Source organism: Diachasma alloeum, unplaced genomic scaffold, assembly GCF_001412515.2.
Source record: "Diachasma alloeum isolate Michigan unplaced genomic scaffold, Dall2.0 Dall_scaffold_00296, whole genome shotgun sequence".
Classification (NCBI taxonomy): Eukaryota; Metazoa; Arthropoda; class Insecta; order Hymenoptera; family Braconidae; genus Diachasma; species Diachasma alloeum.
Genome location: NW_021680435.1, coordinates 1,507,421 through 1,534,808, shown reverse-complemented (window position 1 = coordinate 1,534,808; position 27,388 = coordinate 1,507,421). Strand labels below are relative to the sequence as shown.

The window sequence follows — 27,388 nt, the reverse complement described above, 5'->3', positions numbered from 1 at the left end:
CCTCCCCACCACAGATATTAATAAGTAATGATCAACAATAAAAAAACTCAACTCTTAACTCTGACGGCAGGTGAGTGTTCAGAGAACAAATGGACCCTCCTCTCTTCCCCAGAAATGAATAAATAATGATCAACAATAAAAAAACTCAACTCTTAACTCTGACGGCAGGTGAGTGTTCAGAGAACAAATGGACCCTCCTCTCTTCCCCAGAAATGAATAAATAATGATCAACAATAAAAATACTGGACTCTTAACTCTGAGGACTATTAAGAGTTCAGAGATACCCCTAAAATCCGACATAGAATCCGACATAACCCCAACTCTGACCGAACTCTGAACTTTCTCTGAAATTGTGGAAATATTCAAGAGTTCAACTCTGAAGTCAGTCCGCTAGGGGCGGTCTGAGACATCGAGCTTTTATTAGTATATTTATCATTTGTTCTCTCCCTTGAGTATACAGGGGACAATACCACAGAACGTGATCTATGCCTTGTGTCTCAGTATTGTCTCCACAAGCATTCCGGGCTGTTTACCATTTTTATGTCATACAGGGATTTATTCAGATGGTAATGATTTGTTCTGGCCCTATCAACCCAGACGAGCTCTCTAGGAATTTTTCTTCTCATGTACCAGGGGACGCTTCTGCTTGACCCTTAGTTTTGACTCATTCGATTTCAGAAACATTGGAAACGTTTCAAAACTCAAAATACCTCGGCCTTCCAGTAGTTGCAAAGTGAAAGAGGCACAGAGGAATCCGATGCCTCGACTTTAAGGGTATTATGGCGGGGTCCAAGCTGAAAAAAAAAAGCAGAGAATTCAATGAAAATTGCTTAACAGATTATTCGATCCATTTGAAAGCCGCGTGCAAAATGTCAAGACCCCTACTTAAACAATAATAATGGGAATAATTTTTGAAGTTGCTACTTATACCCGCAGTTGAATGGGGCATAGGTAATTTATGTGAATTTCCTACGTTATCGATAGATCAATAACGACGGAAAAGCACTAAAATTACCGATGCCCCATTCAACCGCGTGTATAAGTAGCAACTTCAAAAATTATTCCCATTATTATTGTTTAAGTAGGGGTCTTGACATTTTGCACGCGGCTTTCAAATGGATCGAATAATCTGTTAAGCAATTTTCATTGAATTCTCTGCTTTTTTTTTTCAGCTTGGACCCCGCCATAATACCCTTAAAGTCGAGGCATCGGATTCCTCTGTGCCTCTTTCACTTTGCAACTACTGGAAGGCCGAGGTATTTTGAGTTTTGAAANCCGCTGTCACCCAATTTAAGAAAAATTCTTGTAAACCCGCAATTTACAAAAAATTGTACACAACTCGTGGTAAATCTTTTCGACGAGTAGTTACAATGCTCGCTTTTCACTCGACCAAACCTCACAGTTGAAAAAATAGTATTTCGGAACGAGCTAAAAAATATTTTTTCACGAGTTACGAACAATATTTTTCATCACAATGTGGCGGAAATTCCACTTTTCGTCACAGCGTGATGAAATAGTACACTAGAGTAATAGTAGAAATTTCGTTTTCGACGAATGTGAAGTTTACAGACCGGAGTCGAAGGCGAGGTACGAAGTCACATTCGTTGAAAACGAAGTTTATGCCCGAGTGATCTATAATATTTTATGTCGCACTGTGCAGAAAATATAGATCCATAGAATATTATAGACATTGCACGGCGCGACATAAACGTAATTTACCGACTCAGTAGATAAATAGTAGTAAGAGGAAGAAGAAGAAGAAGACAGGACAACTGAGAGTTGAGATGAATCCGATTGAGACCTTTGGACCTTTGTATTATGTACTTTAATTAATAAAGATCTTCATTATTACTTTGAAAATAAAAATCGAGTGTTAAGTGTGTTCAATTATAATTTCTAACATATGCGATTGCAGCCGTCATATTCACCAGAAAAATTTTTTCGGTCTAATGATGAAATTTACTATTATATCATTGGGGCGAAGAAATTTTTTTTGACGAATATGAGGTTGCAGGGCGAGCTGAAGGCGAGTTCTGCATTTGTATTCACCAGAAAAGTTTGTTCAGCTCTCGGTTCGTGAAGCCTCACGTCGTGACAAGAGGAACATTTTTCATTTCAACTATTTGTTATTTTGTTTTTGTTATTCCTACCTTATTCCTTAGTTTTCGAGCAAGCTGGGTTTCTACAATTAAACTGTTAATAACGTTTTTTGCATCGCTTGTTGGCAAAAGGACCTTCAAATTCGGATTCTACGCACCAAAAAATAAAAGAAAAACAACTCAATCCGGAACTCTCACAATGGATACAAAATGGTAGGGGAGGTTGGGGTAAAATGGACACTTTTGACTTTTTTTGAAAAATTAATGACGGGTTGAAATGTTAATAAAATTTAATCATTTTTTCTTTCAATACAAAGAACAATTCTTTCCCTTTGTGATGAGCCTAAACTGAGCTCTATCGATACATTTGTTCCTGAGTTATGAATTATTTTTAAAAAGTCCAGTGTCCATTTTACCCTACCCTCCCCTACCTAGCATATAGACTCTAGCATGCAATTTGTTTTTCAATTTTTTATCTTCAGCTCAGCTTTCTCCATATTAGATTATTTCGATTCGACACTATCCAGGATGTTCTCATTAGAGTTTTGGATTAGAATCCGATCAAGATCTTATATAAGTGTCTGGATTCGATGAGGCTCAGTCAGTGTTGGTCGATCCTGTCATATCAAACCATGACTCGATCCGAATCGCATCTGATATGAAGAAGACAGATCAGATCTCGAGATGCCGATGAGTTTTGGATCTAAACAAGTGTTTCAGTGTTGATCCAAAACTGATCAATATCAGAGGTTTTATTGATCTGGGTAAGACCGAACAAAATTCTGTTTTCCAACCGTAAAATGGAGCAGCTCCAGCATGAAGTTGACCTCCAACAGTAACAGATGCCGCCACCGTACACTTGTTCCAAAACCCTTTTTCTTTTCATTCCACTTCCAAGAACGCGTGTACACCACGGTCGCTTGACACGGGAATAATGACACGCCGCGCATGATGTGAACTTTGAAGCCGGTCGAAATGTATACGGAAACCCCCGTCGAAAATTCACAACTATAAATTCATTAATTAGTCGATTGAAGTAAATGTGTCGCATAATCTCCCAAATTAATGAGACTACTGTGTAAAATTAATTGTTGGTGGTACTTGCCATTGAGAATTAAACGCGAGTACTAGCAGTCAGTACATTTGGCCAGCTGGACGTATAACATTCTCGGTTGCGCACCGAGAATCTATCGTGTCAACGCGAGGTTTAACCTCGTTCCCTGCATTCACGTTAATGATATAAATTAATCGGTGCTTTTCGTGTTATTTAATTACCCGTGATAGTTCAATCTTTCCCCTATTTCACCAGGATTCGAGAAATTTTAAATATTGGAAGCTCGAGAGCACGCTGTATACCGCAGTGAAGTGGTTGGCGTCTTCCATCGCGAATTTCTGTGACTAGCTGTGCAAAGAAAAATTTCAAACCATGCCAACGAGAAGTGGAGCCAATGTACATTTGGTACTACCGCCTCATTATCTTCATGAATTACCAGCACAGGCTGAGGAGAGACTTTCCAAGATTTTTCAACAATTGGACATTGATGGAAACGGAAGGATCGATGTGCATGATCTGGCACAAGCTCTCCACCAAGTTGGCGTTCATAAACGATACGCCGAGGTATATTTACATGTTTCTTCATTTATTGAATGAATGATCCATTTGAAAATTGACAGTGAGTCAATTGAAAATCTTTCTAAATGTCATTTTGAAGGAATTTTAGAATTTTATGGAATTATTTTTCAAATTGACTAACCGCATTAGGATTCACTTTGACCTCATTTTCGTCTCCACGCATTTGACCTTGCCTTTATTTCGCACTCAGGCATCATCGTAGTCAACGCTTTCACTCGTTGTATTCTTGAATTTCCTTTGCTATTATTTAGGGATTCATTTATTGAATCTGGATGAATACACAGAAAACAAGTGGGAAATTGCTCTTGTATTGTATATAGTGTAGTTATTTTTGTTAATAAATTATCAGTATGCTTCCGAATGATTATTTTGCACATCATTTCCCTCTATCATGTATAATTCATTGTTTATTTCATTTTATTAAATTAAATAAGATTTCCTTTTACTTAATTCTGTCAGATTTTCACCTTAGTTGAATGTTATCAGCATCATTATTCTTTTTTCGTCTATACAACCGATTGTCTTTTTCATCACAGTTCTATCTCTCCCCTCACCCCTTCGATAAAATATTAATAGAAAAATTTTATTTGCACATACTTGAATGAATTTGAAACATCAAGCTCACTTTCATGAAAAATTCATGAAATTTATGAGAAATTCTCAATTTTCAACAATCATCATAAAAATCAAATCAACCAATATGGCTATCGTAATCACCTTTTAACTTCCAGTTAATGGCATTAAAACAAACATTTTAAGCTAGGACTGAATTTATTTGAAACATGATATCCAATGATATCCCCGGAATTCTGATTTTCAAAAATACAAAATTTTTACAATTTTTCGAATAAATCAACGTAACGATTATTGCTATCGCCTTCATCTTCCAACTCGGTAAAAGGGACATCGAAACAAATTTTTTAAGTCAACATTCAATAAATTTCTCATAATTAAAAAAAAATCGATTAATTAAATTTTAATTAACGGCGATCGATAGGGCTCAACAATACCTACATTTGAAATAACATAGTATTTTTATTGTATTTTTCCGGCCTGTTGCGATGGGGTTTTTTACTCGTGTAGCGTTGGCCTCCAAGCCGTAGGCGAGGAGTGGCCAACCACACGAGTAAAAAAACCCCATCGCAACAGCCCAGGAACAATATTTTTCTGTAGTGATTTTCAAGTTTTCGAGTTTGGGAAGTACGTAATACCAATTCCCAGACGAGAAATCGTGAGAAGCAGTACAGAAATAGTTATTTTCATCACAAGGTCCACAAAGTATTTTCTGACGAATGTGGCTTTGTAGGCTCGAATGTAGGCTCGCCTTCGGCTCGGCCTATAATCACATTCGTCAGAAAATACTTTTGGACCGTGTGATGAATGCAATTTTTCGTCAGAAGGGCCGTAAACCGCGATCAAACCGAGCGAAGCGAGGTTAGAATCGCGGTTTACCGGGTCTTCTCACGAAAAGTGCATTTTCGAACTGTTTGGATCATAATGGGTCGACATAACACAAAAAATTCAAAACTTAAATTTGAACGATTACAATGCTTCGTATTTTTATGACTATTCATTTTATTATATGACTATTCATTTTTCCTAAGTTTCTTATTTTCTAGAGAGAAGAATTTCAATTAATTTTTTAATATTGATAATTATTGAAGGAGTTTACTCAAGATCATAACTAACATGATCATCTTCTAGAGCAATATAATTTACGTAATTGAAACCTAATGATGATTGCCTGGGAATGACTCGACCGGAGAAATACGGTATTGAAAAAAGAAATATTTCTCTCAAGTAAATGGATATTTGGCAAAAATAATTTTTATTCTCAGTATAGGCTAATACAAGGGAAATTAGGGTATTAAATCGTCAGGGAGCATTTTCGTGGAAGGTCCTGAGCGTTATTATGTGGAGATTGTTATTTCATGTGGGAGGATGGGATGCATTTTTGCAGCACAGAAGTAGAATAGTGTAATGGTATTCCATTAGAGCATTCGTAGCCTTCACCCTTCAATTGTCGTCTCGGACGATTTTTAAATTGTATTTTGTAAGGTTTCACTGAGGCCGACGTCTACTGAATGATGGGGGGTAATTGTCGATGACATTAGTGGTGACAAGTAATGTTGTAGATTTCTTATCTTGTCTACTTTCTGCGTCCGAATGGAAGCATTGCAATCCTTTGATTTTCGCATTCTCTAATTTCGATTGGAAATTATGTAGAATGGTCTGAAACGTAAAAATACGAAGTTTGGCGACCATATTTGTATGTGACCACATCCACCACCACCTTCCCGGTGGTCAATTTTTAGAAAATTACGTAATTGAGTGACTAAAGTAGTTCCAAAAAATCTTAAATTTTGTCAGATTATAGGTCTTAATCAGGGCTATCTGTGTGCAAAATTTCAGGCCGATCGATCTAATAGTTTTGGAGAAAAAGCGATTCATTTTTGAGTCGTTTTCCCCAAATATCTTCAAAACTAGAAGACTGATTTCGATTTTTTTGTTTTCAAAATATTCGTTTCGAAGTCTTCTATCTAAATGAATCAAAACATATATACCAGTTCATACAAAGTTTTCGAGATATTTCTGTTTTTCCGGAAAACAATTTTTTTCATAAAAAAATTTGGTATCACTAGCTTGTGCAAAAATCGAGATGTCAACTTGAAATTTGGACAGAAAATATACAATGGGTATACCCGCTCATATGAAGTATTCGAAACATTGAAATTTTGATAGCACTCATGGAGGTGGCAGTAACCACCTGAAATTTTTGCTGCTAGTTAGTGTTATAAAGCTATAAACTTTTGTAATATTTCAGACCATTCGGACGCCCATCATCAATATATTGATGGCGAAAAAATAAATAAGACATCACTCAGTGACATCCTCACTGATAAGCGTTGGAATTTTTCAAAAAAATCCAGTACCTTTCTTTATTAATCCGCATAAAATTTCTTTTTCTTGCGTTTCACGTATTGATTTCCAAATTTTCAATATCAAAATGCAAAAAAAAGTGCCACGAAATAGTCAATTGTGATAATAAGAATTTGAAAATAATAAAAATAACTTATTTTCATCACTCGTGCTATTTTAGAAATTCCTGCAAGAGTCTGACAGCACCAAAAGCGGTGACATAAGTCTAGCTGAATTCATTCACTACGTTATAGAGCATGAAAAAAAACTTCGTCTACAGTTCACGCATCTCGACAAAAATAAAGATGGTAAGTATTGTGTTCGTCACTTGTTTAACATATTATCAGTCTGGCTGTATAGAAGCACCTGACACTTCTAGGACGCATGAGAGATGCACAATACGAGCCATAAATTATGTACAGAATGTATCAAAATATCATTGAAGTTGTAAAACGGTTAGACTCACATCTCGAACTCATCTTTCTCACTTTTGAGTCATCTCTCATACAGAATCGCCGAAAGAGGCTGCATGACTTTTTTTTCATCTCCACATTCCCTAGAAAAACTTTCTCATCGAAAGTTCACTACATAAATTTAAAAAGATAACTACCATCATTTATTTGGTGATTAATCTTTTATAACGTGTCTATCTTTCCCTCCGAAATTGTAAGTTTCATTCAATTCTCATATAATATGTGTTCAGTTATTGGAAGAGAAAACTGTTGATGCACCGAAGAAAAATATAATAATTGATTCTTGAGAAGAAAGAAATGCTTGTTGATGGAACTTCTACAAGAAGAATAATAAAATATATAACTGGAAGAAAAAGAAGTTCATGGAGGTTCAAAATAAATTTACCAACACTCCTCCAGTGTCCCACTTTTTTCATACAATTACTTACTTTCCCTTATCTGTATAACCCCGTTTTCAGGTAAAATTGATCTGGAGGAGTTGATAAGTTCCTTCAATAAGGATCTGGGAATAAAAATGGACAGAGCTGAAGCAACAAAATTACTGCAAAGGTAAATATCCATAAATGGTGTAAATACTGCCATGGCAGATGATCACCAGTTTATCAGGAGTTTAATTGTATTTTAATTCCAGGATGGATCGAGATGGGAGCTTAAGTATAAGTTTCAATGAATGGCGAGATTTTCTGCTCTATGCACCAAGCGATGACATTCATGCACTCATCACATATTGGCGACACTCTACGGTGAGTTGACAATCATGTATGATCGTCATCCGATTAAACCCACGAGTTTATGGGAATTACGTCATGAGAATTTTATGCATCATGTGATGATATCAAATAATAGATTGTAATTGACAATCTTCTATGCTCGTTTACCATTAATTTCATTTAAAGTGAAACTTATCCTACTAAAACTAACGCTAATGGTTCTAGTTGAAACATGGAAAGGAAAATAATATTATAAAGGTAGTATGAAAATAATACTTGAAGGGATACGTTCGTGAAATTTAAGTCTTCACTGGGACTTGGGACCCACTGAACAGTTTGTGATATATAGCGAAATATGGGAATAACTATGGAAAATCGTGGACCCGCACGATTTCACCCCGTACAACCACGAAAAACTTCATTTTTTCCTGTTTTTACCTTCAAAATGCTCCTTGCGCCGTAGTTTTCATACGATTTTAGTTTTATTTCAAATGTTCGTTACTCTCCAAACAATAAAGTTAAACATCTGTTTTACTTTATTTGCAATAGATCATGAATTATCTCTTAATTATGAATTTATATAGCGGTCCACATCTTTGTGACGTCATAGGAAATGATTGGATGGGATTTGAATGAGGTAGGAAGGAAATCGGGATTATTCTCAATATGAATGACCAAAAAATTTTTACTGTAAAAAAATGAAAAATGAATTTTGAATTTCATAAATTTTCTTTTGGCAGGCACCCTTTCGCTTTAACCTGCCATTTCTTTCGTTCACAAAAATTAGATTAGGCATGATTACAATGCTCAATTACTAAAAATCATGAATTTTTAGTCCTACTCTAGAGACGCGAAAAATTGATGAAATTCAAAATTCATTTATTGATGACTTATTGCGAACAAAGTATAACGTATGTTCAACTTTATTTTTTGGAGTGTAACAAACATTTTAAAAAAGCTAAAATCGTATGAAAATTACGGCGTAAGAAGCATTTTGAAGGTAAAAACAGTAAAAAATGAAGTCTTTCGTGGTTATACGGGGCAAAATCGATCGGGTCCGCGATTTTCTCTAGTTATTCCCATATTCCGTCATATATCACAAACTGTTCAATTCCGTCATATATCACAAACTGTTAACCGGTACAAAAAGGCCTTCCATTATAGAAAAAAGGTGAAGAGATGGATGGAAAAATAGGCTATAAAGATTTATGAGAATAATTTACCCTCTACAGGGCGCATTCAAAGGCAAACAAATTTTACGAAACCGCTTAAAAATACAATTGGAGATATTTTCTTATCATATGGACAAATTTTTTCCCTCAGAATACGCATGAGGACTCGATTATAAACTCAAATAGGTGTTCTCTTAACAACTGTGGGGATGGTATGGATGTAAGGTAACATCCAGATGAGGTAGATTCAGTAGCGCAGCGGTAAAACGGTTTAAGTCGATTTTGATTATTAGTCAGTTTGCAATAAATATCTTGGAATTTAAGGCAAATAGCAAAATTTTTCTTATAACCTTTTCTGTAGATCGAATTGAGAGCTACTAAAAAGGTCACGATGAAAATTTCGCTATCTCCCTTAGATTCGGAGATATTCTCCGAAAATTCAGCTAAGCGCGAAGTCGACTTAAACCGTTTTACCGCTTCGTTATTGAATCGTATTTATAAGATGAAAAATAAGGAAACTTTGGAGCACTCGAGACTTATACATGAATATAAAAAACAAGTCTTTGCTGGAATTTAGAGATAGACAAGTTCATTTTAGCGTTTTGAAATTGCGTTCCCTCGAAAAAATTTCCGAAACACTGTATGGCATTAGAATGAACGGTTGATTTGAAAAAGTTGAAAGAAATTGACCAGAAAAATCACCTGGAAAAGAATTACAGAAAATTACTAGTATATTTGTAATCTAGAGAGGCAAAACAAGGAAGTCATGCGGACCAAAGGCGAAGGTGGTAAGCACGCTGTTTTCCGCCCGCCATGATGAAAAAAAAAATATCGCCTCAACGTTTACAAGCAAAAACGAATATTTGTAATTGGCATGGTGAAGTATTCTTCAATGCCACGTTTCCACGTGCTGTTCACACACGACAAGATAATACCCACCATAATCTCACCAATGATAAGTCTCATAACATTTTAGCTAACACTCTTTTATAAAACCAACTGGCAGCATTGTATTCGTCGAAGGCGAGGGCTCGTCCGATAACCGGAGTGATGCTTCTCTCATTTTCCTTTTTTTCCCATCATTTCCCACCCCACCAAATAACTTCTCCCCACCATCGGAAAAAGTCGAGTTGTCCGCGTACCTCCCTATGAAATGACCTTGATACCCAGCTGTTCTCCTTTACCAGCTGGCTCTTGTTCTCTCTGCATGCGGATCAAGCATGCGCAATCCTCGAGTGCGATATCTCGAAGATTTTCCCGAAATCAGTAGAACGTTCACTGTTCAATCCTCTCTACAATTGTGACTTTTTGAATGATCATCCCTCCTTAGTCATATAAAAATACCTCATCATGCCTGAAGATAGATTCAATGTCATTTCTTGGATTAAATCGATTTTGGAAAAACAAGTAAGGGTTCTTTGAGAATATATCACCTACAATAGAGAAAATTGCTTCAGGCTGTTACATCACGCACTCTAGATCTTTGAAAATACTTGCGCTAATGAATCTCGAGTGCTTTTCCATGGATATTAGATGTTTTTTTTAGAAACTTTGAATAGATAGCAACGAAAGTGGTGATTTCAGCATTGATCGAAGTACAGCACCCAAGGATACTGAATACAATTTGAGTTCTTCAAAATGCCTCAAAGGTCTTGCAGATGCATGCTATATAATACATTTTCCGTATGGTTTTCGTACATTCTACGTCACAATTTTGTGATTAAAACCTTAGAGATAGTGTTATCCATAGAAAAATATGTATTGAGACCATGGTGCAATGAGAGAGTGCCAATTGACGCATATCTGTGCCACATTAGTTTTCCACGACACAATGAACTTTGCGTGTTTATGACTCATCTCCTTTGGATTCCATTTTCCAATTTGTGATTTAGCAATGAAGATTAATCGTTGAATAAATCCTTTCTATTTCGACATTTCGTCACGTTAAATAACAGAACAAACTGTTGTTTCTTCTACTATTAACGATTTTATTGCAAAAATTTTAACGCTCATTATTGGATTATGTGTAGGAATACTCAATAAAAACACATTAGTTTTATTCTTCAAAGTAAAACTCTTTAATGATCGCACGCAGAAGGTATATCTTTCTCCAACGAAGTCTCTAGGACGACTAACTAAAAGTCATGAGAGTTTTCACTCTCTGGACCCATTTGACAAAAGGCCCTTGTTTCAATTTTCTTCAGCCTCTCCTTTGTGACTCACCATGAGGACTGTTTTTCTTCACGTCTCTATTTTCTAAGAAAAGCCATAAATGTCACCCTGAGTGTTTGGGTGGAAAAGAGAAAATGTTTAACTAAACTAAGAAATTAATTTTTGTATTCAGGCATGAATTCCAACACTCATTGTCTGTGTGACAACAGCCATAAAACAAATCATCCTAATCTCCGTTGCAGGAGAGATAGAGAATAAAAAAAATGAATATAGAACAGTTATATTGATGAGATTATGCACATGTCTGCAAGGTTCATTAATCCTTCTTTATCGTCCGTTTACTATTGAGTGCAGTTATTAACTAATATGAGAATTATCAGCCAGACAGGCTCAACGGATAACCTGGGAAAAAATGGGAGAAAAAACATCTTGAAAGATAGTCGACCGTTCTCCTACTCAGCCATACGAAGAACGGTGAAGGAAGGGGTTTCGTTAATATGAAATTCAACTCTTGAGGTCAACCACTGATTGCGGGGAGCATTTGGCGACCCTCGGACTATCAAGGTCTTTACCAATTCTATCCAGTGCGACCAGGTTCACGGCGGATCTGATGCGCAACAATGTTCGTTGTGATTGGAACAGCCTGACACCAGCATTGCGTTTTGGTAGAGCAGATAGCGAATTGAATTCAAAATTCTTTTAAGTGAATTACTTTCTGTAAAATGTTAATCATTGAATACTCATACTTGCCATGTTGACACGAGAGCATGTGTAGAATGAAAAACATGTGGGGTCTTCCTGTTATCATTTCTGATATGATTACGCACATTGCGAGCCAGCGGAGGCAAAGTTTCTTTTTAAAAAAAATGGAATAATGTACACTCTGATGTTGGATTCACTATAGAATTTCAGGGAAATGATCCTCGATGGTCTCTAATAAATTCTATCTAGGTTCAAGAGTCCATGAAAAAGATGGATGCAATATCTCCGGCTTTCTTGTGAAATAAATCGCCCAGTTTCATCAGCTTAGGCCGAAGAATGACGTCATGAGGTGTAAATGTAATGAAGCGTGTGTGGAGCATGTTGGCGTGTACATTGGTCGCTGCATTTGAAATTTTCACTGATAGATTTGTGAGAAGTTCTTCTGAGATAAATAGCTTAAGATGTACTGTCATTCTGGTATATGGAAGTCAAAATCATTGTCGGGCTCTGCAGGAAACTTTTTGATAAAAATTTTTGGATTATGAACATATATTCTTTACTGTTGAAAAATTAGTTTCGGATTGACTGTTAAAAATTTTTGTCTGAATTTTCCGTGCCAAATTTCGGAAATTTTGATCGCGTTCCAATTCCACTGAAATTTCAGAAAATCTTGTCATTGAAAATTCAGAATTTAGTGAAAAAATCAAACAGCACGATAAATTTCCGTTTAATTTTTCTCTGAAAATGGATAGAAAATCAAAAAATTCTGGTAAATATATTCTTAAATTTTTTTGGACAGTGACATTGAATGCGATTTAGGGGGAAAAATCATGAAATTTCACATTTCACTGAAAATTCAATGCAATTTGATACTGAATATTCATGTTAGATTGGAAATTCAAATAAATTAAGGAATTCTCGTCTTTATGTCCCTTAAAATTCTGGAATTTCACTGAGTTTTCTGTGAAACCTGAAATTTCATGATTTTTTTCTCCTTCAATCGCATTCGGTGTCACTGTCCTGAAAATTGATAGTCAACTGTCCATGAAATTTCATTTTTTTTCTATCAGTGTATGAGAATTTCACAGCTGGAGCCGGCGTACTTAGTTACCTAGCTTTTCCGTGTTATTACATTGTTTCAATATTTTGCCCAACACATAAATGCTGCAACAGAAAAGAACCGGAAAATCAGAAGCAAAGTTTTTCCGGGATTTTTTATTACATTTTCGTGGAACTTCGTTTCCATGAAATTCTGATTGTATTCATACAATAGGAAAGATAAGATAAACCGGAATGAGGAAATTCCACTTAGATCTCGATTCTCGATTAATATTTTCGATGGACGAGCTCATATCGTCGTCGTCGAGCCATAGGAAAGTAGAGTTCTACAGTTTCACAGTGGCGATATAAGAATAATGAAAGGTACAAAGATATTCTTTAAAAATGACCTCAAAATTGAGTTGCCTTGCCTCGTTTGACCACTTTGCTACTGATTTACATATTAAATTTCCAATATTTCTGATGATTTCACTTTACATAGCATAATATCAAGACAAATTGGATGAGGATATAAGGAATTATTCTAAGAATGTTAGATTTATGCCGATTATATCAGTGAATGAATTGTCTTTTATCTCATTGACTTTTCTAGACATGGACTTGTATTTCCTCCATATCTGGAAAGAAAGTCAATGTATGCATCGACATTCTGAGATTTTCATGTTACATAAACTTGCGAAACAACAAAATGGCCAGTTCTCATACGCACAAATAAACAACATCGCAGATATTATCATGATATGTTTACATTGAGTATTCTTCAATTGTTCAATCCAGTGTTATTCCTCTAGTAATTAAACAGTTGTGGAGAAAATGTCATTTCAATTAATTCATGAAACATCAGTGCTAAATGCAGGTGAGGGTGGAGCAATATGGATATATTGGGTAAAATAGACACTCAAAAAATTTGCAAAAAAAATAATTTTTTTCGACGGCAAATGGAAAAAATTCAAATTTTCGAAAATTGTTTCATTGGGCACTACGGACACCTGATAAATCCGCATATGGTGGACTAAAATAGACACTAGGATGGCTCATATGTAAAAAAAATTGAATTTCATAATTTTCGTGTTTGATAAGGATAACCAAAGACATGGAAAGTACATGTGAATTTTTTCAAAAGTTTTGAATCATTTTTCAAGGTTGCGCCGCGTAGTTTTATTTCTTATGGACTTTTACACGCATCGTAGAGATCGAATGTGTCAATAATTTTTTAAAGACTCAATTATTACATCCCTCGGTGTTTCCCCTCCGTGAACCGTTCAGAGGGAGGTTTAAGAACAGAATTAATTTTTGTCTGAACAGAAAACTTATTACTTATCAAAATGAAAATCCTCATTTCTACTCAATTCAGTGATTTTTAGACGCCTCTAGCACGCTGGGTATCTGGCCGTTTTTCATCCCGATTCGGTTGATGGATTATGAAACTATCTGACAATAATTCAAAGAAAAAAATTTTGTTCCCCACCAATTGAATTCTGAAAAAAATGCGAAAGATAATTCCTAAATTTCCAGTAAAGACAGGTGTCCGGCTCATGCGGTGCTTTTACAACGGTCGTAAGCACAGAAATTGAGCCTAGGCAAAAAATTTGACCTGCCGAACTAACCTGCGCTGGGAAGGGACTGAACTCGCATCGTAGAGCTGCTTTAAAATTTAGCTGAAATTTTGTATATAGTTTTCATGTTTTCGGATGATGCATCCATAAAAAAACGATAATAAAAGAGGAAAACTTTCTATGATGACTATAGTGCGTCAGTATTACGCTTCAGGCGGCAGAAGGGGGCAAGGAAAATCCACGATAATGTCAGGGAGTGATGAAAGAGGGGATTCCGTTTATTAGGCCAGAAAAATTGTTCTTCAATATTTCATGTATCAAGTTTTTNCCATAAAAAAACGATAATAAAAGAGGAAAACTTTCTATGATGACTATAGTGCGTCAGTATTACGCTTCAGGCGGCAGAAGGGGGCAAGGAAAATCCACGATAATGTCAGAGAGTGATGAAAGAGGGGATTCCGTTTATTAGGCCAGAAAAATTGTTCTTCAATATTTCATGTATCAAGTTTTTAATAACTATTTTAACTATTTTTGATATATTGAGAATTTTATATTTTCCATATATTTGAAAGAAGTGTCAACTATATTTGTAACAAAAAAGACTTTAGACAAGTCTAATTTAATCCGAAGGAATCCTGGGAGTGTTTATTCAACTCAGAAGGTCAATTATACTTATTTCTTTCAACTCTATTTTATATCATTATTTTTCGAACCATTTTAATTAATTTCATACGTTTTCCTTCAGATTAAAACAATATATTTTGCCCATGACGGCTATCCAATTCTCAATATATCCAGAATAATCAAAGGCTAAAGAATACAAAAAAAAACAAAGAAGGCGAAGTTTTTAAAAAATTGTCACATGGAATGTTGAAGGATTATTTCGCTGATCTAATGAATGAAATCTTCTTTCACCACTCCTTGACATTAGTGTGGGTTTGCCTTACCCCCATTCTACCAACTGTAGCGCTACTGACGAACCAGTTATGACAGGTTTGTCCTTTATTATCATTCTTTTATGAATGAATCATGCAAAAACATGGAAACTATTTACAAAATTTCATCTAAATGTTACAAAATATCGGTCGGTATATAAGAAAAAAAGCCACTAGTACTTCCATTTTTTAATAATATTTATAAACTAATTGAAATTACTAGCTCAGGACATGATTAAACAAGAAAACACCTAAGACAAAAAATGTAGAACTTTTTGAGAACTTTGAAAATAAATTTTATAAAAAATTGAAAAAAAGTTGATCATTTTCTCGCAAATCAGTAAAAAGGCCTTTGAAAGGTTTTTTAAGTGTTTCTCTTATATGCGCCCCACTCGAAATGGAAAAAACCATTGAAAAAATTGTATCTACGTGTCAATATCTATCCATTAAAAAAACATTAGTTACTAGTACCTTAACAATAGGTTTCTCCGTTTCTAAAGCCTTTTCCGGGTACTGTTTGCAACTGTAAGATACATATTACCTGGGTGACACACCCGAACCCTCACTCGGAGCCATACTTACTACTTGACACGGGTGTATCATGTATCATTGAGGATATTTAACTTCTACGTCAAAAATGTCAGTCAAACTTTAAACACAGCGCAACCATCAAAATGCAGTTTAAAAATATGGAAAAATTCACAGGGGTATTTTATCAACTGAAGAATCATTTTTTGAGGCGAAATCGGAAATATTCAGGAATACCCGTAAAATAGGCCACTCTAATGGACGCTCAAAAAACTTTCAAAAAAATTCACTAATCGAAATTTTCAAAATTGCTTCCTGGCAAAGTCCGCAACCGAAAAATTATTCAAGAGTAGGGTAAAATGGACACCCGAAAAAGTTGGTCGTATTCAACTTTTAATCAAAAAAATTTTCAACATACATTTTCCAACAGATCCATGTCGGTATATGTTTATACAGAGAAATTGGAGTTGGAAGCGATATTAACAAATAAACTTCAACTGTATTGAATTTTACATAGAAATTTGAAACATAGAATTGAAAATTTGAAACATAGAGGAGCTTTGGATTTCCTGTTTTATTATTGAAATCACTTTGACATTTTTTTTTTTCAGTGAACAATTGCACGCCCTACACAACTGACCTTTTGTCCATTTGCAAAATTTGTAAGATGGCTACATTTATATTCACAAAGAAAATTACCAAAAAACAATGGGGGAGGGGAGGATAAATGAGCAAAGAAAAATTTGGGTTACTACCCCCCCCCCCCCCCCGACNTACCCCCCCCCCCCCCCCCCTCCCCCCGACAAAAGTCAACACAGAGTTTTCTTTTCAATCTGAAAATCGCAGTCATGACTAGTGTTTCAGAAATTGAATAAGATTCTTGAAACAAAAAATTCAGGGAGAAATCGAAGTATCCATTTTACCCCGTTTTTGTTTTACCTTACAACTCCTACGACGCAGTCTTATGACAATGTGTTTGTTTTTATAACCTTCAAATGAAGTCGGAACAGTAGATTTGATCCAATTTAACTCATTATTTAAATTTGGGGTCAATATTGCCCCACCCTCCCCTGTAGCTTCCATTTCTTCAGTCGTATTTGTTCTCAACCTAGGATTTGGAAGCAAGGTTAATTCAACTCGAAACGTTCAGTGGATCGAAACCGTGCATGAACTATCCAGAAGTTTCGGCTCAAGTGACGTCAATTGCTAGCGCGTCAAAATAATTGAATGCATTGAGGATGGTTGATGTTATGAAGCCATCAAAGAAATTCAAACATTCTAGCCTTTTTGTGGACTCTGAACCTACTGGAAGCGAGGGAATAATATCAATAGAACTTATCGCTGTAAAAAATTGAACAACAACATGCATTCAATCATGCACATTGTGACTCTTCCAAAAATTATTCATTGTAAAAATTACGTGATACAAGGAGTTACCGAGTTATCCGAATTAAGATTTTCTGATCCACTCAAATCTCAAGGTCAATTCAAATTCATTTTAAAATGTTTGCAGTTAATCATTAACTGATTAGAACCAAGAATAAAAATATCAACTTTAATTGTTAAGCTTTTAGAATATTTTACTGAATTTAAAAACACTTGAAATTATCTCCCATAAGCAAATTCTTTAAAGTTATTAAACTGAATTTATCACTCTGAAGATGTTTTGGCGAGCGCAAATTAATGTTTATTGAGAAATTAACGTCAATAAGATTACAGGCTTTCGTCTGATTGACTTCATTCTGGAGATAAATTTGCTTCATCCATTCTCAAATTATTGAATTACGAAAGTGAATGATTCAAACATTCATTTATGGGTAGAAAATGTACAACAACAATTTACACAAGTTTTATTGCGGTTAAGAAGATTTCATTGATAAATTCGAGAGTTGTAAAGGGTTCTCTACAATAGCATTACTGTCAACCACGGGAAATTTACTCCAAGAATAATAAAGACCCGTACAATATGATATAATATTTTAAGCCCTTTGGGAATTTGATCTTGTAGCAAAGTAATCACGAACTTGGGGGTAAGTCCATAATTAATGGCATAGTTTGAGGATCTTTCAAACTCAGAAAAAAATGTTACCACACGGAGAGAAATTCACTTCTAATACCACAAGAGCTTCAAAATTATCGAATATTTTCCGATAGGTTCGTCAAGTTTTTCAGGAAAAATTTGACTCCTTCGTTTGTTTGCAGGGAACCTTGAGGAAAATGCCCGATTAATTTTGAAGTCCTGTGGTATTCGGCGGATTATTTTTCCAATCCAAATGTCGGGCAATATAATTGGACTATGAGACGAAACTCACAATTGAGAAACGAAAATTGTATAATTAACACTCATTTCGAATAAAAATCCTCGAATTACCACAATTGAATTCCATCTGTCAGTTTGACGAGGGGTTAATTCGACTGCATGATGTTTTGTTTTTTATATAGCAACTACCAGAGAAAATTATCAAAAAATTATCAGTTGAAAACCCTGTAGCTTGTACCACGTGATGTCGAATGGGCCAATTATATTGCCCGCTATTTGGGTTGGAAAAATAATCAGTAAGCATTACGGAACAATTCACGTAATCCGCAATGGGGAATCGTTTCCCGGTAATTTTTATAGGAATAGCAGAGAAGAAATTTGAAACGTTCAGTGAATTTTCAGGTTCATCCGCATCACCGAACAAAGTACGAAATTGTCACGTAATTTTTCTCAAAGGAGTAAAATTTCACGGTAGGCGGAAAAAATAGACCAGGAAAAAAGAGCCCACACACCCGAAACGTGTTAAAACCCACCCAACTTAAAAATTTCCCTTGGTCTCTTTTTTCCATGGTCTATTTTTTCCGGGATTCAAATTTCACAGAAACTTCCCGAGTTATTATGCTTCCAAAATCAAAAATTCTTGAACGTTCAACATTTTTTATGAAGCTGGTGAGTTACTTCTACATTCCGTTCCGTAAAATTTCTCAATCATTGGGAAAAAACTACGGAACCACTTGTCCGCACAACGGTGAGTCATCAGATGGGTGGTTAATTTTTACGAAACAAATCGTGGAATTTACCTAGCGATTCGTACAATTTCAGTTGCGACTCACACTTTCTATTGAATTTGACTTCGCTCGCGGATTACGTTTCCAAACGCAATTTTTACGTTTTTTTCTGGAAATTTTTATTGAATTTTTCTCTCCGTGCAGGTTTCTCTTTCAATTCGTGAAATTCTCTACAGAGAGGTCTCTGGATAGTATGGATTTCTCTAAATCACCTGTTCCTGAAGATATCTACAAAATAATTAGTAGAGTCTGTGATTCACTTTTGAATCTGAATCGAATAAAATTCTTCCATTTTAACGCCAATAGAAAAATAGTAAAGTAGGCCGTCTTCGAACCAATTCTTAGAAATTTTCGAGTGTAGGGAAACATCAAATCTCTCAATTGAGTTGAAAAATTACCACCGCTCTGTCCTTTGGTACCCTCAGCCCCGTACCGTCTCAATCTTCTTTCCATATTTTGACAGTGGAGTAGAATAAAACAACAAAAATACCAGTGGAATCCCCCCGACTGGTATTCAAGCGATAAAACTTTTTTTCACCTCACCAATACGTGGGGTCTTGTGACGGTGACGTCGGTGTCGCGTACAGCCATATCTCTAGCAACTTGGTGGGGACTTCCCCAGTCACAATTTCAATTTCCAACTGGCGTTAACCGACCACTTGGAATTCTCGTTGTTTCTCAGTCTCGGTATCGGACTCCGACCACGCGCCTCGTAGGCCCACACGAAGGTCGTTATATTCAGTGAACTTCTCCACCTGTAGATTAGACCTTCGGGTCTCTCGTTTTCCTTTTACTTTTATCCAATTGACACTAGTATCGATCAATTGAATCCGATAAAGAAAAATGAGTGGTGCAGTAGTGTTAAATTCAAGCAGGCTCTTGGAACAGAGGAATGTTGGGAATGGGTGTCAAGTTTGTGGAGAATTTCTTCAAAGATACCATGAACTACTTCAAAGGGTATGTCGACATTTAACAGTGAAAGTGCGGTCGACTCATATCGACTTTAAAATAGATTTTTCGTAATAAAACAACGAATATTGGAGAAATATTTGTCCAATGAAGTGATAAAGAGCAGAAGATAAATGAGAGCTCATATCAGTCACTTTTCAAATATTTATAATACTAATACTAGTGAGGTGAGATTCACTGACCTACCGTTCACATTCCCCGGGAATAGAAATGTTGAGAGAGTTCGCTAAAACCATTACCTTAAGGATCCTTCACTTATTGGTGTTTACCAGCAAACTATTTGTCATTTGGTTTAAAAGTCGAGTAGTTTTCTGGATTTGGTTGAAAAATGAATGGCTTTCTTTGGTGACCCAAAATAGCGTCAGAGGTGTCTGCATGATGCTACATAGACGATGAGTCACGGTGAGGCTTGAACTTCCCGCCGAGCTCTCAGTAATGTGTGGACTTGTGAGATAAATCGAAATACACGTCATTGCAGCAACTTCGGAGGATTTGTATAATTGTTTGAGCCAGACTATGATTAATTATGCGCATTCCTTATCAACTAGTGGTCACGATCTACAGTGGCAAAAGGCCTTTTCCCGGTTGAAAATTTGCAAAAAATTTCTCTTGTCATTTTCACCTAGAGCCGATGATTACGGAAGTAATTCAGTAGTCAACAAACATCGTCATTAGATAATTTGACAACGAGTTCCTGCGGAAATACCCATAAATTATTTGTGACCAGTTGATGAAGATTTCACCTAGTGCTATAAACAAGGTCATTCCATTTACGTTATTCTTGATTAAAATTTTGAAATTGGTGAATGGCACTGAATGGTAGGAAATCAATCAATCAGCAATATCCTTTAGTCATATTTCAGAAATAAAAACCAGTGACATTCATTACAGTACACATACACTTACCAATACCAATGCAGTGAGACTCCAGACTTTGTTATCTGGCACCGCACACTTGTACTGTTCGATTATCACTCTAAGCGTTTGATTACGTTCGAGTTCCGTAGAGGAAGATTACAGCCTTGCTGATTTTTTCTCAATAGTTCCGCAGTTTCTGTGCCAAAAATTCTTGGCATTTAAAACGTTACTACCTGCAACTCTATTATATAAAACACACAATTTTGCAATTCTAATTCCGAAAAAACGTGGATTTACAGCAAAATTCTTGAACATTTGAGAAAATCTTTCGTATGCTAAATTATTCAAAAATCGTATAAAAATCGAATGCTTTGGTTTAGTAATGAGCAGGAATCTTTATTGATGACGCAGTCATCTTGTCATCGCATCTTGAATGTCAAAAAATAAATAAAAAATGTTTCGAGGCTCTTGGAAGATAGAAAGTATCCCAGATCCTCATGGTAATTTAACCAAACGTAGGCCCGATTTAAGAATGGAAACGTGAAAGCCAAGTTGGTAGTGGATGCGGTGGGAGCGAATTAAATATTTTTGATACTGACATTGGGCAGTGAGTCAAAAATTGAGCGGTTTTACCCTGGCGACGTGCCCGACTGTCGCTGCAGGTGCCCAGCGAATGCGTTAGAGGGATCATCCTCGTTTTCTATCTTGATGTGTATCATTTAGTTTTAATTGTCACAATTAACAATCCAGTCAGGGGTTTTTTGCTCGTTATGGATACGCTTGACAATATTGATAGTGATTTGATGCTGGAGATATGGGTGAAGTTAAGTATCAAGTTATGGGGAAAAAAAATATGTGAATTAGTTAAAGAAGACAAATAGTTGAGGGGACGATACATAAAAGGCATGAAAAGAGAATGCTGGTAAATCTTTTCAAACTGAAAACTAAATCATACCCAGACAGGAATAGCTGAGCATTTTTAAATCAATGTCATTCTAGAATTATCAATAATTACCAAGACTGCAGAAATACCAGAAAAACGCAGTAATTTATTCATTTCATCAGCAAATCGATTCCTAGTTTTCATTCCCTCGGTTGAATTGGAGTGCAAAAAGTTGATGGCGCATTCTTTGCAAATATGTTCGAGATGGTGAAGTTAGTTTTTGTTATAAAAATTCCAGGGAGAGGGGAGGGGTCCGAAGGAGGTCTCTTAATAGATTCTCAATTTTTGTAGATTTTCTAGAAATAATGTGCATGCGACTATTCAACTTATTCCGTTACACTTAGTTATTACCTTCAAGTGTCAAACACTCAAAGCGGCTGGGGACTGTAGTAAAAGGTTCTATAGATTAGTAAATCATGTCCTTGGCGCATGATTCACCGATCGGAGAACAGTTTCACTGCAATTCACCTTGTAGCCTTCCTTTTTCGATCTGTCCGATTGTGAAATCGTTTTCTTGCAATTTTTCCATCTCTTTAATGCTTAAGCAGTAGTCTCCGAATATGATAAGCATTCAATTCCTTCTCATTGAAAAAAATCTGAATTCTAAATTAATATCTCAATAATTCCGCAATTCTTTGACTTAAATTAGTTCTGTTGATTTTGCAATTCATGATCGAAAGTCTCACCGATCTCACATTTGTTCATTGACCGACGCAATTCCCAAGGGGGATCGATAATCATTGGTTCAGGAGGGCGAATAGCGGAATTCCATTTCCCATTAATTTGAGTAATAAAAAATTTCAATTTTTATAATCAAATCAAACCAACTTTCTGGCTCAATTTCGTATCATTTTCATTCCAAGTTCTCTGTTTATTTGGAAAAGAGGGTGTTCGAGAACAAATATATGGTAAAGAAGGAAATAGAGCTCTTCGAGATAAGATCAATCAACTGAACTTTGTCAAGTGCGTATCAAAGTTATCTAAGACGAAAGCCACGAACACTATTCACACGTGGTAACGAGATTGTGCAAGATTATTTGGGAAACGGAACCAAAGTGTTCTGTCGTATTTAGGAGTCCGGTTAAAAGTAGATCTGTAAAATTCGGCGGAACCAATCATAGAACATTGCTTATTTTATTCTCAAAGTATATATGTAATGACACGGAAACACTTTGAGTTGCAAGTTGTATTGACCAAGAACTTGCATATGTACCTTGAAAAATGGCTTCTTAACCGTAGCTGCTTCCTCTTGATTTACATAACATGGTCGAGTCATTAGAACTCATTGAAAGTGTGCAGGAAAAAGATAAATTATGGGTGGGCATCTAAGGTCATTACACTTACATAAAAGAACATTACAAGAATAGAATTTGATTATTTCATTTGATCAAAGTTATTGAAACGAATTTTTCTAGTCACCAGAAATGATGGTTTCATATGCTCCCCCACAAGTATAAAAAATTGTAGAATTTCCCTCGACCATGAAAAAGTTAAATTTTTGTGGGCAAGGATAAACAGCTTTAACTACAACATGCATGTGAAGGTGGAAAGTTTCGAAGCAACTATCGCTACGCTTTTTTTATTTACTGCTGTCTTCTCAAAGTTTTTATGCCTCTTTGTTTGTATCGATTAATTTATCACGAATTAATATGTTTGTTTACAGTACATGGACATTGGGGAGGATATGGGCGTTCCCGATGACTTCACAAACAGTGAAATGATCTCAGGAATGTGGTGGAGACACTTACTAGCTGGTGGAATTGCCGGCGCTGTTTCACGTACCTGCACAGCCCCCTTAGACCGAATAAAAGTGTATCTCCAGGTAAATTGTTCACTCCGACTCGCTAAATTGATATCAAATTTATGGAAGCAATTTTTAAAGAATTTCTCGATTTTGTTCCTCAGGTGCACGGAACAAGGCACTGCAATATTACGAGTTGCTTCAAGTACATGTTAAAGGAGGGTGGTATACATAGTTTATGGCGAGGAAATGGAATTAACGTACTTAAAATTGGACCCGAAACAGCTCTCAAGTTTGCAGCGTATGAGCAGATTAAGAGATTTATCAAGGGAAATGATTCGAGGGAATTGGGCATTGATGAGAGGTTTATTGCTGGATCTGCTGCTGGGGGTATTAGTCAATCTGCTATTTATCCATTAGAGGTAACGATATATCTAATTCACTTTTTTTTTAGAATTAAGGCCCGGGTGGATTATCTTTCGAACGTTATCTCGATTATTTGATATGAAAGACAATCCACCCGGGCCTTAAATCCGAATTGATTCTTGAATGCAGAAAATTTTTCAACCGAGGCGGTGAAGAGCCATTAATAGAACATTGTTTTTCAATAAATTACTTGATCATAATAGTGGATAACTTTAAAATGAAATATGAAAAGATATTTTTTGGAACTGAGTACATAGTTATTGTTGAAATATATAATTGATTTGCCTCTGACAATTATTTCAAAACTCTGTCCTTCTTTCAGGTCTTGAAAACAAGACTTGCGTTAAGAAAAACAGGTGAATTCAACAGTATCATAGACGCAGCCCAAAAGATATATGCTCAGGGTGGCTTAAAAAGTTTCTACCGAGGATATATACCTAATCTCATTGGCATCCTCCCCTACGCTGGCATTGATTTAGCTGTGTATGAGGTAAAATCCCAAGATAACGGTAATCATCATTAATCACCACGTTTTTCCCTGAATTTACCTCATGAGTTGGCTGTTATTAATTATTATTTTATTGAATTTATTTACTGTTCTTGTTTCAGACATTAAAAAACAGGTATTTACGATCACACAGTAAGAATGAACAACCAGCGTTTTGGGTTCTGCTTCTGTGTGGCACTGCCTCGAGTACAGCAGGACAAGTGTGTTCTTACCCACTCGCTCTAGTCAGAACGAGATTGCAGGCTGAAGTATCTAGTACAAATTCAAGAACTATGATCGGGGTCTTCCAAGATATTTTACAGACAGAAGGTTTTCGTGGATTGTATCGAGGTCTAACACCTAATTTCCTGAAGGTAATTATCGCTAATCATGGAAAAACAATCAAAGCTGTTGCGATTAAGTGAGAAGCCAAAAAATATCATACAAACTATTCTGCAAAAATCTTTGTGAATCTAGTAGTTTTATGCAAATTAGGTTCAAATTTTTGGAAAAATTGTTTTTCCACTTTTTTTCAATAATGCCCTACTAAACTGAAAATACATCGATATGACGAAGAAAGATCGCACGATTCAAATATTCTGAAGGAAAGAATTTTTCAATAAATTTCTGTAAATCTCTTCTTTTCAAATAGCTATGTCTGGGTAATAATTCGCAAATCTATTGTCGGTTAATATCTTATTCTTTACCGGCTACTAAATTGTTTTTCATTATTCATGTTTACATTATTGGGCAAATGGTTTTCAATTTATTTTATAATTTTTCACAGCGAAATGAAGTAGGAGAAGATAAAATTAGAAACTACTAAGTTCAAAAGAAGATATTGAATGATTTTTTCAATAATTCATGTTTTCCATGCCTATTTATTTCAGATATTTTTTAATGTGTATGATTCTTGAATCGATTTCCATCATCATTCTACTACCAAACTGTGTCCCTCATAATGTTTCCTTTACTGAATTATTCAAACCTTTCCTTTTTGCTTTTTCATAGGTTGCCCCAGCAGTATCAATAAGCTACGTGGTCTATGAACACTTCAGACAAGCTCTAGGCGTCAACATGACGTGATGAAAACCTCTGCTAGGAATTATTAATTTTTCAATTAAATTATTATCAGCTGTAAGATATTGAATGAATGGAAGTGAATATGATCAGAAAAGTGGCGGATCAAGTGCCAACCAAAGGAACAGAGCCTTTTTGCTCTGATTACGAACTTGCCTCGTTGATCCTAAAACTCGCTCTTCTAACGATTTGACAATTCAAATGAAGTGAACCTTCACGTGCAATTTATGCTCAAAAAATCGTTTCCATTACTGTAACATTTTAGTTGTGGATCGGAAAATCGTGTGGCCTATGCGAGTATTATATTTGAGATTAGGGCATGTGTCTCAGTGTACACGTTTGTATTGAGTTTAAAAACATTTTAAATTATGAGAACATTAAAAACTGTAATTGGAAGTAAAGAAAATAGTTAAACTCAGTGCAGACGTTTTCAAGTCACTGAAATAAATTAAATTTCCTGAAAAATACAAAAGAAAGTAAACTCGTAGAACTGTTTGGATTTTAATCGATCATTGGTATTGAATTGATCAATGGCATTCAATCGGTATGACTGAAGTTATACTTACACTGTGATAAGTATGCTTGTAAGGATTTGGAAAATAATTTAAAGAAGTAAAAGATACAATGCTCGATATTGAGTGTGTTCTTTCGAATCTTTTCAGCTAGTTAGTAATTAAAATTCAAAGAAAAACAGCCTCCATAAGGAAAAATAATAACAATGCAAAATAAAATCTTTAGTAAGGTGGTAAGAAATAACAGGTTGAATTCCACATTCTAGTTAACTGAGCATTCACCTCGACAACGAGGGATTTTCGGAAGGACTGTAGAGAGACATTTTTGTTGCTAGATATATTTCCACCCAAAAACGTACTCTGACATTTTTCTCTAAAACCCTTCAGTATCGACTTAATTCTATTATTAGAAAAATGTGAAATATTGACTCTTGAAATTTCATTTCAATTTCAATTTACTCCTGCAATCATTTTCCGAATCATAGGATATTCAATAAAAAATTACATGCTTCGTTGCATTAATCGTTTTTGAGAAAAAAAAGTGCATCTAAAGTATCATTCCCAGCGTGAATAATATCACGCGTGATGTCATATTACCAGAAGAGTCTCTGAAACCATATTTTTTCAAAAGAACTGAGAGAGAAATTTTAGAGTCTCTTTTTGCTTTTGCCTTAATTCATAATTACAATTTTTTCATTCAAGAATTAAGATCCAATTAGGATTGAGATGCTTTTACAATTGATACAGATTTTTTTAGGAATGAAAGAACTGTATGGGACTGACGGTACATGACTTTAAAAACGAGCAATCGTAATCAGTAATTTTTTTTTCTTTTTTAGTTGAATCTTTTTTATAGCTTCACCATGTATATACTATGTATAGCTTTTCTGTAAGAATAAACATTATTTATTGACGACCATTGTCTTGGAAAGAGTGTGAAAAAAGAACCCAGTCCCTAAACAGTAGGAGAAATTTTTAATTTAAGAGATTTTCCATGTTGAAAATAATTGTTACAATTTCCTTCAGAGGATTTTTTATTGTCTCTATGTATATTGGAATCCTCCATTCATCTACTCATAATTGACTCAATTGTATCACCAAAGACTACAACATTATTGGATCAAAAATAGAAATATCTACTATTGCTTCTTACAACAGCCTACGACGATGCATGGCTCTCGTTTCCAATATCAAAATATTCAACAGACATGTGCAACTTTATGGCAAATCAAAGCTTGTAAAAACGAACTGATAAAAAAATCGAAAAAAATTATGTAATTGTACTCTTATGCACTACAGCAAAATCTCTTGGACATCGAACTGTTCATATTTTCGATCGAAAATATATTTAAAATATCATAGATAA

General features: G+C 35.4%; 1 protein-coding gene across 1 annotated transcript; it reads left to right on the top strand.

Annotated features, from left to right (window-relative positions):
• The first annotated feature begins 3,013 nt into the window (after positions 1 to 3,013).
• Positions 3,014 to 27,388, top strand: LOC107039330 (calcium-binding mitochondrial carrier protein SCaMC-2). Its single transcript, XM_015258888.1, has 9 exons — positions 3,014 to 3,717; positions 6,833 to 6,959; positions 7,583 to 7,673; positions 7,756 to 7,867; positions 23,440 to 23,598; positions 23,682 to 23,939; positions 24,266 to 24,433; positions 24,553 to 24,804; positions 25,442 to 27,388. Exons 1-9 carry the CDS (start codon positions 3,526 to 3,528, stop codon positions 25,514 to 25,516), a joined length of 1,434 nt encoding a protein of 477 aa, XP_015114374.1. The 5' UTR covers positions 3,014 to 3,525; the 3' UTR covers positions 25,517 to 27,388.